Here is an 18,397-nt window from a genome sequence, read left to right as displayed (position 1 = left end):
TCAGTGTATGCTTTATTATTAAAAAATGTTCCTAACCAGCATTATTTCTTTTTTGGTTGTAAATTACACAGTAAAATGCAGATAAAACTACTCAACAAATGCATTTCACTCTTCAATGTGAATTTTCAGTTAACAGGGATAAGAAAATAGAAAGCTGAACTCTGTAGGCATGCTTTTAAAAATATTCATTACCCAATACACAATGCATTTTGCAAACAAGGTATAACAGATAATCTTAACACGTTTTCTTAGTTGGGTTCATAAATTCAGAAAAGTGTTCTACAAACATTAACATCAGGATCCCCAAAGAACTCAGAGTAACAGAACAAGCCAGAGTATATAAAGTATAAAAAAAATAGTTGTTGGAAAAAATAGTATTTCAGGTTATTTTCTGAAAACCTAATAGCCAGTTGGAAAAAAAAAAAACCCACAACAACAAACACACCACACAAAAAAAAAACCCAAAACAGATCAAGTATGCAATAACAAAAACAATCATGAGCAAAATTTACAGTGTTCAATTCAATGTCTTCTGATGAAAGATTTAGAATCATAGAACCAATAAGAACCAATCATTTCACCACCAATGTCATTAACTAAAGTATAAGCTATTCCAGTTCTCATACTACAAACATATTTACAGACCATGTCCTTCTACCAAAAAACAAAGAAAAGGAATAGACTAAAGGTATTTTATAGTGAAGTGGTAAGCCTGCTTCTTATATGAGGTACTTCACCACAAGAAAAGAATTTTTTTCTCTGAAGAGTCAGAAGACTAAAGTACTTTTTCCTAATGTATTAGTATATAATGAGGGGAGATGCATGGTCTGTGAAATTGTCAGGTTCTAAAATATTCAGGCTGCCATGGATCTGAACATTTACAAATTTCCACCAAACCAGAAGAAAATCACCACCATTCACAGAGGAATGATAACATAAATGTGACTTTTTTCCTCTCCCTCTACTCCTCCCTCCCACAAACTGGCAAAACAAGCCAGGTGCATTCTTTTAACAAACTAAGGCATTTCTTTTCTCGGGCTACAGTAATCCCGAATTAAAGTGACAAAGGCATAGAACATGGTGGAAAGTCCACCTCTAAGAGATGTTGTTATAATAAAATACAATTTATTATAAACTTCCCTTAGAAATCAGTATCCATGATTGATAAAGTTCTTTAAATTCAATAAACATTATTTTTGCAACATGTTTTAATCTCAGTCTCCTGTGTACAAGCCCCTACACTGTTTCTTCTTTGCGTTTGTGCCACTGGTATTATCAGAAAAGACAAAGTCTCTGAAGCGCTCCTTGTAGCAATTGAAAAAAACAGATGTATTGCGAGTCTCAGTAGTTTCACAATGGTAGTCATACACTTTGAAATGACATATATGAAGTGGATTATATTGACAGTAAATATTAAATTCCAATGCCTGGGGAGGGAACATTTAATTTGAAAAGTTGCTGCACTTGCTCAAATTATTCTAAGGTTGAAATTGTTGTACTGTATGTAGCATTGTCAGAGCTCCATCTGTGTTTTGCCTCAAGACAGATCACTTGAACATGACAGACTTCTAAAACTGTTTTTCCAGATCTTTGAGACTTTCAACATTTAAACAATTTTTAACAGCAAAAGACACATATCAGATTACACACCTGTTTTTCTTCAAATATCCTACTGAAAACACAACAGTGCATAACTTACATATATAAATAAAACAAAACAAAACCTCCCAAACTCCATGAACTTGTTTATACGGAGGAAACTTTAAACCACTTCGGAGGTTCCTAATGCTCTCATCTCTGTCTCTAATCACTAAAAGTTTGCAAAAATCACACATAAAATTATAATTAGGTTCAATTTCTGACTGTCTTTAAATCAATCATTTGTAGAGGAAGAAAATGACACAAAATCACAGAATTCTGTAGGTATTCTAGAACAGGAGCATGATTATAAATACTTAAATTTTATCCCACACAAATAACTAGTAGCAGAATCTTACCTTGATCAAATGGTTTACCCGGACTCCATGTACGAAAATAATCATCCTGGAGAGGGAGAAACAACCTACATTTAGTAAAACGTAAGGAATCAATACATACATGGAAAAACTCACAGGATTATTAAAGACAGAAAATGTATACCAACCTCTACTTCCTAGAAAAGGCAAGCAGTAAAAAAAAAAACACACAAATGAGAAAGATTACAGTCATCATAATGGGACTAATTACTCATATAGAATAAAATAGTGTAAGTAAAAATTCTATTCAAACAATGTTACCTACTAGTATTCAAAAAAAGTAACAGTATTTCTCACAGTACTTACATAGATAATGTTGCTAACATTGCTTTTAAAACGTTATGGTAGATTTCCTGTACTTTAAGTTCTAAGATATTGAAAAACTTAATTACATTTTTCCATAAGTTATTTTTCAAAATCAAAGCTCCAAAGTCATCATGAGTAAAATATAACTACATTTTTAAAGCATGATACATGAATTTTAGAAAAATTAATACTCTGCTATGTAGTTTTCAACTGCATCAGTAAGATCTGTCATTAAATAAGTCTAATTAGCTCCATTTTCTACAAATCATGTTTCTAAACATAAAATATCCTCCTAATTATGTCATCAGCTGTATTAGGCTACAATTTCAAGAAAGAAAAACTTGAATTAAATAAATTGCTTTCAAGATTTTAAGAAATTTGATAATAAATTACAAATTCATAGCTGACGTAAACAAATCAATCTGCACACCTCAGATAATATGTGGAGCCGAAAAATTACTGGAATTATTTATCATTACATCTTAATTTAACTTGCTATTCTCTAGAACAAAACATTAAAAGTGACTGTACCCAACATTCTAATGTCTGCAAAAACTAAGGTTCACAAACTGCAGTGGGTATATTGTCACATCCAGCAGTTCCATCTCACTTGCTAAAAGATCACCAAGACCACCGTAAAGAAACCTCAATTTATAAAAAAATTGAACTACTGGGAAAATGTGAGTCTCATACAGTTGTCAAAGCCACACAATCACAACTTAAAAATGAGCAAGCATCAAGCACCTCTTTATAGGTAAAAAACATTCTTTGGGTTTTAATAGTTCAACAGTTTTACCGCAAAGAGAAAAAGAAAGTAGTTGCATCCTAAACTGTATTTCACTGATGATGTAAAAATGCATGCTTTGAAAGAGGAGGAAAGAAAGGAGCAGAATAGAACCATAGTTCTGTACTGACACATGCATTCCTTTACTTTGATGCTGCACAGATTGACAATCTATCAATCACCATATGCTATTTGCCTTTTTAATAACTACTTTTTGTAAGTAAATAAATAGACAGGCATATCAAATTATTTATTTTCTTTTAAATCATGCAAGAGATAAGCAGAAATTACAATAGTGTTTTTCAATTATATCCCTCCTAACTATAGAGATGTTGTTCCTACAGTGGTGTTCTGAATAGGTTTAGGCCAGCTTTAATGCAATGCTGTTCCATGAATTATTGCACCACATTGGCAAAACTCAACTCAATTCTTGGGGAAAAAAAAAAAACAAACCCAAACACAGAAGTGTTAGATTATCTTTCCATTTCTACTAAATCAGTAATGTTCACCCACAAAAAGCCTATTCAGACAACATGTTTACTATTAAAATGGTGAAAAGTTAAAATAACGATAACGTAAGACTCTTAAAACAAAAAAACAGTCATCCTGAGTGAGAACAAAATCCCTTCAAAGGCAAAGCATCCTGCATTACGCTTAAGGACGAACATGTAAGTGAGGCTTATATAAATTACACGTTCTCAAGTTGGCCTCAAACCAACCAGACAATAAATCAATTCTCGTTCTTCTCTAAACTGCAGATAACGTCACAGATCCCAAATATAACATCCCTCAGATATTTCTAGAAGTAAGAGTCTTCTGTCTCTCTGTTATTTCTGCCTGCAAAGCTACTCCATACCTTTCTTGTTACCCTTGTCTGAATCTTGTCCAAATCTATTTTTTCTACGTGGTATTCTATGACAAGAATTGTGCAGAGCATTCAAGAGAAAGCAGCACTGCGCATCTATATACAACACAATAACACTATTTTCTTCTGTATTCTTCTTGTCATTATGCCTACCTCTGCATTTTCTTTCTAGGTTGGGGGGGAAGTGTGTTTTTGTTGTTTTGTTTTTCAAATTGTACAATGGTTTGAATGGATTATGGTTTGCATGGATTTTTCTATCTTATATCCAAAATATATATATATCCATATGCCATATATACCTATACTGATTTTCCTAAAGAGTTAAATTTTCAAATCATCTCTTATTTAAAGAAAGTCCATTATTGGATATATTAAACAAAACCTTTATAGGCCTCTAAAATCAAAAGTTAGTTGATTCTCAGATTAAGAAAGGAAATTGCTTCAATGAATTGCAGTGCCACAATTTTACGAGTATTCCTAAAGCTATTTAATCCATCATGTGTATAAGAACCTGGCTTCCTGTTACATTCAGACCTTTCTTGATCTTCATTCAGTAAGAGTTTGATTACCATCATGCTGAATATCCTCTTCAGAATATCACCAAGATGACTACATAATTCACAAAGCCTCATTTTTCATCATTTTAATATACAATTAAAAAAAGAATGAACAAATACACAGTTTACAGTGAAGGCTGAGTAGCATCACAGCATCTCTAGCCAAAATATCCTTTAGCAATCTACAAATGCAAAAGGAATATCTCAGGACAGAGCCTATGACTTCTAATTTCTTCAACAGCTTCCTTGCCTTTGTCCTGAGCATGTTAAAGGGCAGGTTGTAAAAGTATACAGAATAAAGTCACAAATTTGTCACAGTAACCATACTGCTTTTTCAACATTTTCCACCTAAAGGTATCCATGCATTTTAAATAGAAAAATTCATCCTTACTGCTCTACTTGAAGCTACATGAAATGTCAGTAATTCTTTCAAGTCTCTCGCTGCCTGAAAGACACGTAAAGCACTTCTAACAGCCATGTATCAATTTCAGAAACAAAAGTCCGTCAGGCTCCATATGCTTCCTAATATAACTTAAAACCTACAGTATTAGATTTAGATTTTTTCCTTGCTGCTACTAGCCATGAGACTATTTTGCTGGTTTTAATTTCAAGGAGTCCTTAATGAGCTTTCTATTCCATTTCTTCTATCTGCATCTCAAGTACATACATCTGCTTCTCATCTGAAGGCTCTTTACTCTTTCAGGCTAGGTCTTTGCTATTTAGTAGCTATGCTATTTTCAGACTCCATTTCAACAAGTCAGCTGAATTGAGCCAACAGTCCCACATCACAGCCCTCCACTTGCCTCACGCTCACTTCTGCAGCAGAGCTGAGCTCACCAAGTACCTCCCCTTCACGTCTTTGTACCTCTCCAATAGCAGAGGGTCTGATTCATCTGCACCAAACCTTCCCAGTGACTCCGTAACGCATGTTTATATTCTAAGCCTCACTGAAAGAGCTGTGGTAGGGTTGTCATCCAACACCTCTGTCTCAACCTCTTTCCAATGCTGGAAAAAGAAAGTTAGCACCAACGGTGTGCAGAAATTTTTCTTCCACTTGTATCTTGCTCCAGGACCTTCAGCCCAATGTCAGTAAGATTGCCATTAACTTGTAGAGCCCTTAATTGCTGGTCACATAGAGAAGTGTTATAGCAGTAGAAGGATGAGACACCATCAAAGCTTCCATCATATGGGAAATCTATCACTCCTAAACACTGCAGCTTCCCCACACAAATGAGGGCCACAGGCAGCATACACTTAGAAGAGCTAAAATACTTCAACCATATCTAAGGAGATGACTACCCCAAAACATAAACCATAACTGAGAAAGCGTAAGTTGCACCACGAAAATGTATACTGGGAAATTCTTCAATCTGGAATCCTCATTCAGGATACAGACATGCTCTTCAGCAGCATGTGCATACCGACCTGCCTATCAGATGCTGCTTTTCATCTCCGCTGACCTGCATAGACATCTTATCTATCATAAGCCATGTGAGCATTCTTGCATAAATGTGGAGCATTAGTTTAGCCAGTTAACTGCAGGATAGTGCACTCAAGGGAATAAAGGTAGCTACCACATTCTCCAACGCTGTATTTACTATCACAGCATCTTATGTGTCTCAAGATACCTGTGAGGGCAAGAAGCCTGGACAGACCATGTGCTCTTGAGCATATTTTTACTAATTGTCCCAGATGCATTCAATAGGTTGCTTGATCTGTAGGACAATATGCATGTACCTTACATGATGCCACGTAGCTAAGGACCTGTAGTAGAACTAGGAGCACGAACTCGTTCCAGGAGGGCAGGGACTGTTCGTTTAGCAAATTTTTTGGCTCTACACTTTCTTCTCAAGAAGATCTACCTCTCCTCACCGGATGAGATACCTCTTATGCTTCCCATGAAGCCACCTTTGAGGATTTCTTTCCAACACTCCAAAGAAGCACAGAGCAGGAACCCTTCTTTAGCAAACTAAGGTTTAAAGAAAAAGAAAAAAAGGAAATTTATTACCTGGACTTAAGAAATAAGAAAAAAGAAAGTCTAGAAGATTTTTACAGGCTAGCATAGAAAGGAGACTACTGCCAGATTTGACTCTTTTTTCCCCAGATCACGTCTCTCATTAGAAATATAACTAATTAAGCCAAAACCACCTGTAGTAGTTCAGTGCATAAAGCATCTCAGACACAGATAAAGGCAGTGGCACTTCACTTCCAGTACTTCTGGGAATCAGGTAATCTTAAAAATCAGTTTAGTAGGTCAAAGACTCAATATGAGAAAGCAAACTCCGAAATGTGAACCACCCCAGAGGTGATATCAGCATTGCTCCTCTGATAGTGAAGGACCTAAACACCTGTAGGCAAGACCGAGCCTTGCTGCAAAACTCCCTTCCTACTTGGTTGGCACCCAGCCTCCGTGAGTGGGGAGCTGGAGCGGCAGGATGCTAGGTTGTCGTTCAGTGCCAGCTCCCAGGGAGGCTGACGGCAGCTTCCTCTGCTGCTTCAGCCTCCTGGGCCATGCCACCCCCGAGGGCTGTATTCACCGGGCTGGCAAAGCACAATCAGCCTCAATAGCTGCTTCCAGCAACTCTGGCACTCAGTTCTCCACGCTCAATGTTTATCCCACTCCCTTTTCTTTGCCTCATGCTTCTAAGTACCACTGATGAGGCTGGGCTAAGAGCCATCACTTTTCAGCCCTCTCTCTGTTTCACAGATCTCATTCAGTAAGACTTCTGTAGAGGCTGTCTATTTGGTACTAGCAGCATTACTAACAGCAGGTTTGAATAGCACATTATTGAAATAATTTGCCAAGAAATACCAAATGCTTACTAAAGCATATATTCAGGAATACTGAGAAAATACTGAAAAACATTTTGAAAAGAAAGGAATTAATATCAAAGCATGAACACGATAAGTTTCTAAATCCCAATGAAATTTAAAATGTCATTTCTTTAAAAGTATATCTTACATTTCTCATCATGAACTAAAAAAAAAAAAACCCACAAAGAGAAACATCTTTTCATTACAAACACATATAAAAAGTTTGGGCCATGCTCCTCCTATTATGCTGTCAAGATTCAACTTGTGAGAAGGGCCTTAAAACAGGTTTGTTGGACTACAGGAGCTGTAGTCTAACAGTTGAAAACAGATGAGACACATGAGGTAGAAGGCCATCTGTGGGATTTCATAAGCCTGTTCAGAAGGGACACTGTTCAATTTCCTCAGGTGCAGCTTCACTAACATATAAGCCCTAGGTACCAAGCGCAAAACTTATTCCCTCACCTCCATGTATGATGCCACAAGCCTGGAGAAGAGAACAGCCAAGAGTGGTAGAACAGCAACATACTATACAGAGAGATCAGATCACATCTAGGGGGCTGGAGAGAATTTACCCAAGTGTGTTGAAAGTGATGACCATTATGACTGTGAGGCTATGGTTTGTATCTATGAAAAACGATGGACTGTATCAGGGAGATCTCTAGGAACTGGAAAAAAGCTAGCATCTTAAAAGATAAAATGTAAGAAGGTAGATGCAGGGAACTACAGGCTAGGCCATTCCACCTCAGTCCCTGTAAAGATCAATGGAAAATGTCGTCTTTGAGTCCTTTTCCATGCACATGACAGACAAGAATGAATACTCAGTGCAGACTTACCAAAGATTTACAGCGCTTCACCAGCCAGACTGCATTCTACAATGAAATAGGAGCTTTGTGCACAAGAGAATGCTGAGTGTAACGTAGCTTCCCTTCAGTAAGGCTTTTGATATCATCTCCCATAGTGCATTGATTTGGAAGCTGAGGAAGTAAAGGCTAACACAGTTAGGTGGTCTGAAAATTGTTTACATCAGTGGTCAGCAGCTTAACATCAAACTGGTGTCCCACTAATGGCCAAAGTACCCCACAGTCAGTTTTGAGGATCTTATTGCTTAACGTCTTCCATAACAACCTGGATGATAACACAGAGCATGCCATAAACAACTTAACTAGTGGGAGCAGATGACACAACAAATAGCAAAGGCTTAATTCAGAGAGACCTCAGTAACTTGAAGGTTTGCCCAGCAGAAAAATTAGGTTCAATAAGAACCGGAAAGTTCTGAATCTAGGAAGGAATAACTAGGATGGAATGTGGGGCATAGGCTGCAAAACAACTAACTGTTGAAAATGGCCTGGGAGTTACAGCGGCCAGCATGAGAATGTGAGAGCACTGGATTTATTTAGTCTGGGAATGAGAAGGCTAATGGATTGGTTGCCTGCAACCATTTGAAGGGCAATTACCAGCTCTTGTCAGCAGTGTCAAACGATTTAAACTAAGTGCAAAGGTAGCATATTGCAGCTTGGATGTCCTTGTTCTTGGGGATTTTCAAGATTTGACTGGAAAAAATGCACAGCTGACCTAATCAATCCAGTGTTGCAACAGCCTCAACTTTGAGTGGGGAGCTGAATTATACCTTCCAACTATAATTTACTTGAACCGATGACTATTCATAGTATGTCAATACTCTTAACTGCAAATATTTGAAGAAAAGGAACAATTATTTTCTACTGTCCTTTTGCAATGTAGTATTATTTTCTTTCATATTCATATATGAAACATATTCACCTATGTTTCCTGCCTGGATAGTTGAACTAGCATATGTGTATACAATAGCTTCTAATACTGGGATGCAAGAGGAAAAAAAAAAAAAAGAGGAAGTAACTGATGACTGAGAACAAAAGGAGTAAGTAGCTCAGGTGAGAAGCTTGGAGCACACTAAACAAAAGGAAGGGTTTGGAACAAGGTAAGTAAACAGAAGTCACAAATTAGTTTCTGGAAACTAAGATTTGGAAACACAGACATTAGGAGACTAATGGGTAGAACGGGACTGACAACTGAGCAGGAGAGAAGATAAAAGCCAGGAGGAAGGAGTAGGGTAGAACTGTCACATGAAGGAAAAATAAGAAGGAAGAAGTCAACATTAGTGACTGATTTTATGAGCAGTGAACTGGAAGGAGGTGGTATAAGAAGGAAGTGAAAATTAGCTGAAAGATATAAAGAATTCAGATGTGCATCTCAAAGTGACTGGTTAAGACTGGTATTAAGCCTAGGCAAGTAAAGGAAGGATGAGAAGTCAAGAACAGCAGAGCTAGGACAGGTACAGGAAGAGGTTCGAAGAAATGTAAAGAAATAATTAAGTTGTGGAGGAAACAGGATTGCAAAAAAACCCACAATCGAATCCACAAATGTTTTCTTTACAGTCTGCAAAGCAATCCTAAATTTCTGGGTCTTGATCTCTCAATACATACTTAAGAGCAGCACTGTTTCACCCATGTCTTCCTCATAGAGAATCATAATCTCTATAGCCTAAATTGCAGAGGGCAGCATAAAGCTGAATGAGAATTTCCATGGATTTTTTCTTGTTTGTTTAGCTTTTTGTTAGAAAACACGATATTTGTCAAAACAGACATTTTCTAGAAACATACCAAGTTTGATGAATTTTGACTGTTAGACATTCAAGTTCTTTTCACTGAAAGAAATGCCTTGCTTAACTTGATTGGGAACCTCCCCTCATTATTTCGTAGTAGCTGCACACTACTAAAATTTCCTTCTACAGAACTCAGTGCATACCTGGTGCCCTGAACAACGATGTGGCTTCTACTACTCGTACAGAGCTTGCTTTCTGGTTAGAGCCTTCTCTCGAAAACATCAAGAGCCACACGAAATGCTCATTTTGGTTATAAAAAGTACTGAACTAAAAAGAAGCTGTTTAATATATTTCTCGTCAAAGGAAATTTCAAATCTCTAGCTTAAATTCCATTTTGAAACAAAAAACATTTTATACATGTCAAAAAATATGACATGGAAAGTTTTAAACAGGTCTGGGCTTCCAAACAACTAAGAACTACAAGTCCATTAAAATCAATGTGTCAATATTCCATTAAATACAAATTCATAGGGTTTTCTCAGCTTGCTTTTTTTAAAAAATAGAACGCTTTATTGGGAAATCAATGCTGAATTAAAATCAAGCCCAGAATCCAATTAGATCAAGTGCTAAATTCAGTGCTCCAGTACTTCAGAGCTAATGGAGGCCATCCTTAGAGTATGAAAAATGTTATAAAAATGCTAGATAGGCTGCTAAAAGCTGAGATCAAAGGTTACAACTCTCAAGAGCACGATTCTAAAAAGTGTACACTCATGACCTTTATCTCATCCCTCCTGTTACTAAAAAGCAGAATGGCTCATTTTCTTTACCTTTCTTATTCTGAAGAGGAGTGATTTTTAAAGCATTTTGTGTTCTGAAGATCATTTTAAAAATCCAAGAGGAAATTATCATTTTCTTCAGAATGGTTTCAGCAGGAAGATCAAAGACTAGGGTCACAAACTGAACAAGTTGGATAGAACAAAATAATGAAGTGTTTAATTCTATTGTAGTGAACAGTACTGGAGTCTTACTAATAAACAATGTATGAACATTTATTAAAGACCATGCCATTAATAATTATAAAGTATACATGACAGAAACCAAACCTAGGTCACTTGAATTTTTGGCATTTCCAGACTTTTCAGAGCAAGATCATATGGTATTTAGGTTCTTTCATTAAGATTTTTGCAGACTACGTGATATAAAATTCACAGTTTAAAATTGGAAAATAGATACATTTACTGATTGCCTCATACACTACATCCAAAAATGAAGATACTATTTGAAATAAGAAATATATTGAAAATAGTTTTCAGGTTTTGAAATAGGGAAAACTTAGTTTTCTGAAGTGATTCAAATTATGTATAAGGGAAACAACACATTGATCAAGAAAATACTGTTTAGTAGGTTTTAGCATATGCCAGAACATATTTAGAAACAAAATCAAAAGAGAATTTTTTTGTTGTACTACATAAGATACCGACACTTTCTGCTTTGCAGCAGAAAAAGCAGTGTGTCACTTTCAAGGGAGGCAAACTGGATCTTTTCTCTGAGACACTTCATTAGAAGAACACTCCTGAAAAATATCAGAACAGAAAAATACTAACTGCAGTTTATTCAGCTTACTATATCAATTAAATCTACTGTAGCAATGCCATACAACTTAAGAAGGAGTCGTCTTTTCAAACTACTAGCAAGCCAACAATAACCAGGAGGGTAGGAAAAAAAACAAACAAAACCAAACAAAAACAAACCACCAAACCCTAGACATAAGGGAACTCCACAAAAATAGGATCAGTTTGACTGACATGGGGAACCATAGAAAGTAAATTCAGAGACTAGACAGAATTTGCCATTTTTAAGCCTCTTTCATGTCAAACAATCCTCACAGTGGGACGCAGCAAGTGATGTATCTTTCAGCAGAAGGAATGAAGTACCTTCCCCATTGTGATAAAAACATGGCTAATGTACATTGCCATTGTACTTCAATACAAATGCCTTTCAGAAAAGATCAGTCCTAGCTTCATTTCTTCATTTAAGACTGAGTGAGAAAAGCTCATTCTTTCCTTACAACATCCTGAAGACATCTATCATCCTTCAGAAGCACTAGTCTCATAATTCCTTATGCTGGGCTCTTGTTGAGTGAAGAATAAACCAAAACAATTTGAGACAAATCACCAGTAAGAATCAGAACAGGTATCAATTTTGATGATATTTGAAGCCCTACAGGTTACAAAAAGAGCGGTTGGTAGACTGGCTCAGCATCCTACTTGGAGCAAATATGATGAATAAAAATTTGAAGAAGAAAAATGTATTTTTGCCTCAAATGTTGCATTATTCCACAAATGACAGGAGCTCATGTAACTTGTCTGCCTTATTTTTTTTCCCTTCTTCTCTCTCCTTTCTTTTTTGTATAATGCAGCTATGAAAATTGCTGTATTGTGTTCCGGACAGAAGCCCTGAAAGACGCAAAGGACACATGGAGGGCACAAAGACAGAAACAGTCTAGCTTTTAAGGGTCTACTTAGTAAAGGCCTTGGCCCTTACTCAATTTTTAGAAAACATTTTTTCAACCATACCTGAGGACAGCAAGAGGGGAAAAAAAGTGCTACTCATCAGCTTTCTTTCAGAAAACTGAAAGTTTTTGTATTTTAAGCATGTCAAGGAGAAAAATCTGGAGTCAGTTATGAAACAGATACTATATTTTTGCTGCTGTTGCTTTTGTTTGTTTGTTTTTCAGTCTGAAAAAAAATCATTACTAAGTTAATTGCAAGGTCCACCATATCATGCCACTCGCATGAAGAAGATTTTAGTGTGTTTCTCCCAACAGGTAGTCTCTTATGCCAAGGCTCAGAACAATGTTCTGGTCTACCTCTCTCATTGCCATGGAGACAGAGAATACCCTAATGTAAAAACAGCCCAAAATGGAAGAAATTAAGGAATATGAAAAAGTATGAGAGGCATTACAGCATAATTATCATTACAAAGCAAATAAGAACAGATGTGGCAAGAGAAAATGAGATGGAAGGAAAACCACAGCACTACTAAGAACAATATATTTGCAACATAATAGAAGGAAGCAGTTAAAATTATTGGTCTCGGTTTAAGACGAGTGCTGCACATACTTTAAGAAGTAAAACAAAGCTATGCTGAAAGAATCAGGACCTATTTTTATATGATCCATATGAGTTTTGTGAGAAAAATATCCCTTTTAAAAAAGCTGAAGACTTCTAAAAAAAAAACACTCAACAAATACTTGAACATAGAAATTGTGAAGACATAAGCTGCACTTCAGAATCTGTAATTAAACCAGTGATAGAGATATTCATTCAACATTCTTTGTGACTATTAAGAGTGTGGGTGGTTATTTTTATATATATTTATTACAGTCAAGCCTATATAGATTGTAATAGATGGGGTTGGGGGGGATGTACTGCAAATTGGGTAGACAGTAAAGACAGAAAAATACATACTGTTAAAATAATACGAAACAAATTTGTATATATACATATCAACTTGTTCAGAAATTATTCATTATATAACTACATCCTGGTAGATGTTTTTGTTAAAGCTATTCATAATGTAAGCAAACTACTCTCTGATTCAAGACAGGAATCAAGATTGCTCAAGAGTTAAGTCCTAAATTAATCCATAAAAAGCATCAAGTTCAATGCATTTTTATGCCTTCTTGCTCCTAGTGGCCCTACTACAATTATGGAACTTACAGATATGGTCAGTGATACAGAAACGTAAAAATATCATATGAATCAGCAAACTTCATGAATATATAACGCTGAGTTAAAAATAAAAAACTGTAGAAAAAACAGTCACTACAATTGCCTACAAAAACCAGTATAGACACATAACACACTGCCTTTTTATTGCCACTGTATTTCATCATTTTTACACAATCTAACAATTAACAGCACACAAAAATGCTGTATCTTCTGACACATGCCATTAACATGTTTTACTGATGCTGTAGGGCAAGAATAGGTTTGCAAGATGTATAAGGCAACATAATTAAATGCTTATGGAAGTTCCTAGATAAAAGCTTAAGAAGGTAGTTTTTTAATCAACAGAAAAGATAAAGAAAAAAAGCAATATGTGCAAGTGTACTGTGAATTTTAGCAAGATAAACTAAATTCATTTCACTAAGATCATCAAATACTTAACAATAAATGTCAATGACGTACCATAGCTGGATTTTAGTAGTTAACATACCTTTATAATCCTTAAGTTATCTTATGCCAGTTATTGAGAAATGTTACCTTAGGTTTCCTACAGGCCCTGACTCTGATGTATCTGAAAACCAACTCAATAGAGCGCTTTTCCAATACTCGCACCAGTCAGCTTTGGAACAGTAGTAGAAGCTGGAGCCAACTTTATGTCTTCAACATTCTGGTCTAGACATACCACAGAAAACTGTATCGTAGGACAATATTTCACACTCAAGGAAATTGATTATCACTGATTAGATACAGCTGAAAAACTAAGTACATTTATATGCTTATGACAAAGTGAAAAAGCATCACACAGAACTTTATAAGGAAAAGGACTGCAGTCATTTTAAACACAAAAGTCCATAAAATCCCCCCAAAAAACCCGTTTAACAACATTTCCCATTTGTTAAGCAATTTTAATAATGTATCAGTGATATCATAATTTTAAAAAGTCATTATTAAAGCATTACATCTGTAACATCTCTAAGCATCTATAAAACAGCATACAGGTATGTCTTCTAATAGAATATTTACTTTTGTAGAGTGAAATAATCACTGATCTTAGAAAAGGGCTACATACATGACCAGGCTATGTTAATAAACACTAGTTCTGTTACCAAAAAAACCACAATTTGAAGGCTGTTTAAGAAAAACAGGATATTGCTACAGGGTCCCAGAAGGACAAGAAGAAGATAATACAAGAGGCCTTCAAAGTACAAGCACAAAATGATATCAAAGAATATAAAATCAAATCAAATATGATCACTGTTAGTGGTCAGTGTTAGTTACTGATCACTAAAGAAATTCAAAGCAAGAGCTGGGTAGAAATGGTTTTAGAAGGCAATTTGAAGATGTGTAGGATTCCCCATGATTGACATAGGCAGAGATGTCTCTTGACAGCAAGTAATAACTAGTTGCACTGGCACCAGACTTCAGAACTGGGAATGCAAAATTGATCATGGATGCGTAGCAATACACTGTAGAATATTATCATTAAAGTGAAATATGCATCCCAACTGCTTATAATGGTATCCCATCCTTGAGGCTTCATTGCAATTTGGATGGAACACATTAAAATGTAGGAGAAATCAGACAATATTTTAAATTAGAGCCTTTACATGACCTCAGCATTGTGCATCTGAACTATTCAGACAGTTATATGCTCTTATCATGATTTCTCAATTATACATAGCAACCTAGGAACTTGCACAATAAAGTATTTAAAATAATGTAGGCCTGTAACACAAAACTATATCACTTGATCACAAACAATGAGTCATTCAAACCTCTGATATAAGTCATTAATCTGCAGAAAAGAGATGCTATCTTTACTTTAGGCCCTATTTAACTGAAACTCTGAAACAACAGCAGTTATCACCATATCAAAACAAAAAAAAAAAAAATCCAACTCCTAACCAGCCAAGATACTCTGATACAAAACTGTGCAGTAATTAACTAACAGTAACTGATGTTGATTACACTTTCGCATATACTAGTAACTTAAAGAAAATCCATGAGAAGTCTTACCAAGCTTATATAAAGTGTCAATTATCTCTAAGAAATGTAACAATTCCAAAAGGAGACCAAAAATAAATCAAAATGGTAATGAAGGTTTTGAGACAGTACATGTGTGAAACCAGAACCCTACACTAAATGTATGTGTGCGTGCATGTATTTTCCTGAATTATTACAAACTTTTTAATACATATACACTTACATATATGTGTGTGTTTATTTATAACTAAATTGAGTGCGTAAAGTTAAGTTATTCATTTCCACTTCTATTTGAGTATTATTACTTAGCAGATACAGTTAGCTTCCTTTTCCTTGAGAGTGTGTTGATCACTTACGCGACTTTTTCTTTGCATTTCCCAAAGCTGCACTTTGCTCATCTTCCCAATATTCACTGCTGCTGTGATAAGCTAATCATCAAATGTTAGATACAAACCACTTACTTCACACTTAACATACACATTGTAAAGTTCAAAAGTAGTAAAACATCACTCTTTACTTTAGCACTTTCTAGGCAGGATCGTAGCATTATGAGAGGTATTTGCAAGGACGATATAAATTGCCTCAAGTACTATATCACTTGTAATTTTTTACGTATATTTAGCTTTATATTACTTTTAAAATTGTATCTGTACATGCACTACAGATATTATGCTGGTTGAGATGTTATGATAGTTGAGTTGTTTTAATTTCTAAAAACCAGTAGCAGTTTCATCAGTAAATTTCAGAGTACTCTGAAAATACAATCATAACCGTGTATCTACAATTAAAGATTGTAAATAAAGTGTCATACAATTTAAACTCAATAATGGAACAATATACAGACAAGAGAAAATAATGTTGGTAAGAAGAAAATAACTATCTTCTAAGTCAGTCATCCTCTTGATTTGTGGAATACAAAAAGATTCCTACACTTGCCACCATTAGAGAAGTACAAATTTAGCAAATTGGAAAACACAATAGGTAAAGCACATACAGATTTTTTAATAAAAAAAATAGTTCCAGCAAGTAATACATACTTGAATTGGGTTCCATTATTAGATACATTTGGAAAGGATCAGCTGCCTCACAGAAAATAAACAGTTGCTCTACAGACGAAAGAGGAATTTCATAGGTATGTCTTAGTCTGTTTGTTTAAAGAAAACCAAGTCAAGGTTCATTTCTTAGAAAAATATTTGCAAGCCTATGTTCCCAGTGCTTAACAAGAAATTTAGGCTTTAGTTAATCTCCTTAGGATACGTACTTCACAACTACAAACTTCTTTTCAAGACTGTGCCAGTTTTGTAGTAAGAATCAGTAAGGTTTGGGCTCATTGAACCCATATTTAAAGTGAAAATTAAGTCTAAAATCCATAATACCACTAATTACTTCACCTACTCTGAACTTTACCTAAACACAAGTAATGTTTTCTTTCCAAGAAAAGTTCTGTGTTCATTAACAGAGAGTAATATAGCACTATGATACTTTTCAGATAAATCAGTCGAGTTTTCCATCTCAAAAAGCTTTCTGATGCTCCAATTTCTCAAACACTAGGTCTAGCATCACCTTAATCTAAGTGGTTTTTACTCATCCCTTAAGAAACACCTGTCTTGTGACATTTTTCTTTATCCTACTTGTAGATATCAAATAAAAAAAAATGTTGACAACACTGTACAGTCTAATTACTTTTTCCCTTGACAAAAGCTATGCTAAAATGGAGTTAGCACGAGAGAGTTTCAGATAAAATGCATTATGATGGTACCAGGTCTATAAACATGACAAGAAGTTTCGGCTGAATCCTACTGGCACTGAAGAGACAAAAGGTTTATGAAACTTTGGTATCCCAAATAAAAGCAAATTAATCTTTAAGAAATTGCGGATGTTTTCTTCCCTAACTCCACCCACCATGTCAGTGTTATGGAGAGTTAAAGTTGCTTGGATATCCTAACCATGTGTGGAAAATTCCTATATATATATATGTTGCAAAAGTCACTGAAAAGAAAATAAGAAATTCTCACACTAAGTAAATATTGCCTATGATGCTTTATATCCTAAACTACTAAGATGTATTAAAACTCTTATTAAATATTGGCTTTCACAAAATGCCCAAGAAGAGAATCTGGGTATGTTACAGTGAAACACCAGGGAGTCGAAACACCCTACCTACTGTGCATCAGCAGAAGCCACAAAATAGCTGAGACACAGCAGCCTTCCTCTGTGTTTTGAATGGCAGGTGTAGGGTTGCTAACAGCAGAAGCAGCAGCAGAAAAGAGGGCTCAGATAAGTTCAGCTTCCTCTATTGATATTTCCAGGTATAGCATGCAATTTTTGTTACATGACACACTTGCTTTTCCCTCCTGCCCGTTCATTTCCAGAGCAGCTGATCTAGCCCCAGTTCAAGTCCAAATGCTTGGGAATAGACCTAAAGAAGTTTCTGTAAGTCAGTTGCTACAGTGCTCTTCTCTTAAGCATGTAAATGTGCTAGATATCCTTTCTGCACCTCCATTCTTCTGCTTATTTATACACATCTTACCTTCATTTTCTTTTCCTAGCTTGCTCAACTGTCTCTCCTATACTCATAATAGATCCTACTGCACCCTTAACCTCTCTATTGAGCAGAGGTGGTAATATGTACAAAACTACAGTATAGTACCACATTCTTTTTACAAGTGTTTTTAATCACTAAATGTTGTCTGTCAAGTCTACTGCATAACAATAGTCGTCTTCAGGGAAATTAATGAAGAATCGTTCACCTCCAAAATGG

At 35.6% G+C, this 18,397-nt stretch overlaps 1 protein-coding gene across 5 annotated transcripts in view; it reads right to left on the bottom strand.

Moving 5' to 3' along the window:
* SPOCK3 (SPARC (osteonectin), cwcv and kazal like domains proteoglycan 3) overlaps nt 1–18,397 on the bottom strand; it is a 214,851-nt gene that overhangs the window by 130,332 nt on the left and 66,122 nt on the right. For 3 of the 5 annotated variants that reach the window (XM_086611595.1, XM_086611597.1, XM_086611598.1), the window contains one exon: nt 1,998–2,043. The exons of 1 other annotated variant lie outside the window; for it this stretch is intronic. In XM_086611595.1, the coding sequence (XP_086467721.1) occupies nt 1,998–2,043 (46 nt within the window). Of the gene's footprint in view, nt 1–1,997; nt 2,044–2,143; nt 2,153–18,397 lie in introns of all 5 variants that reach the window. One more of the 5 variants, XM_086611596.1, reaches the window with a different exon arrangement.

The sequence above is a fragment of the Tauraco erythrolophus genome, chromosome 5 (genome assembly GCF_009769465.1).
Source record: "Tauraco erythrolophus isolate bTauEry1 chromosome 5, bTauEry1.pri, whole genome shotgun sequence".
NCBI lineage: Eukaryota > Metazoa > Chordata > Aves > Musophagiformes > Musophagidae > Tauraco > Tauraco erythrolophus.
This window is presented reverse-complemented; position numbering and strand designations above follow the sequence as displayed.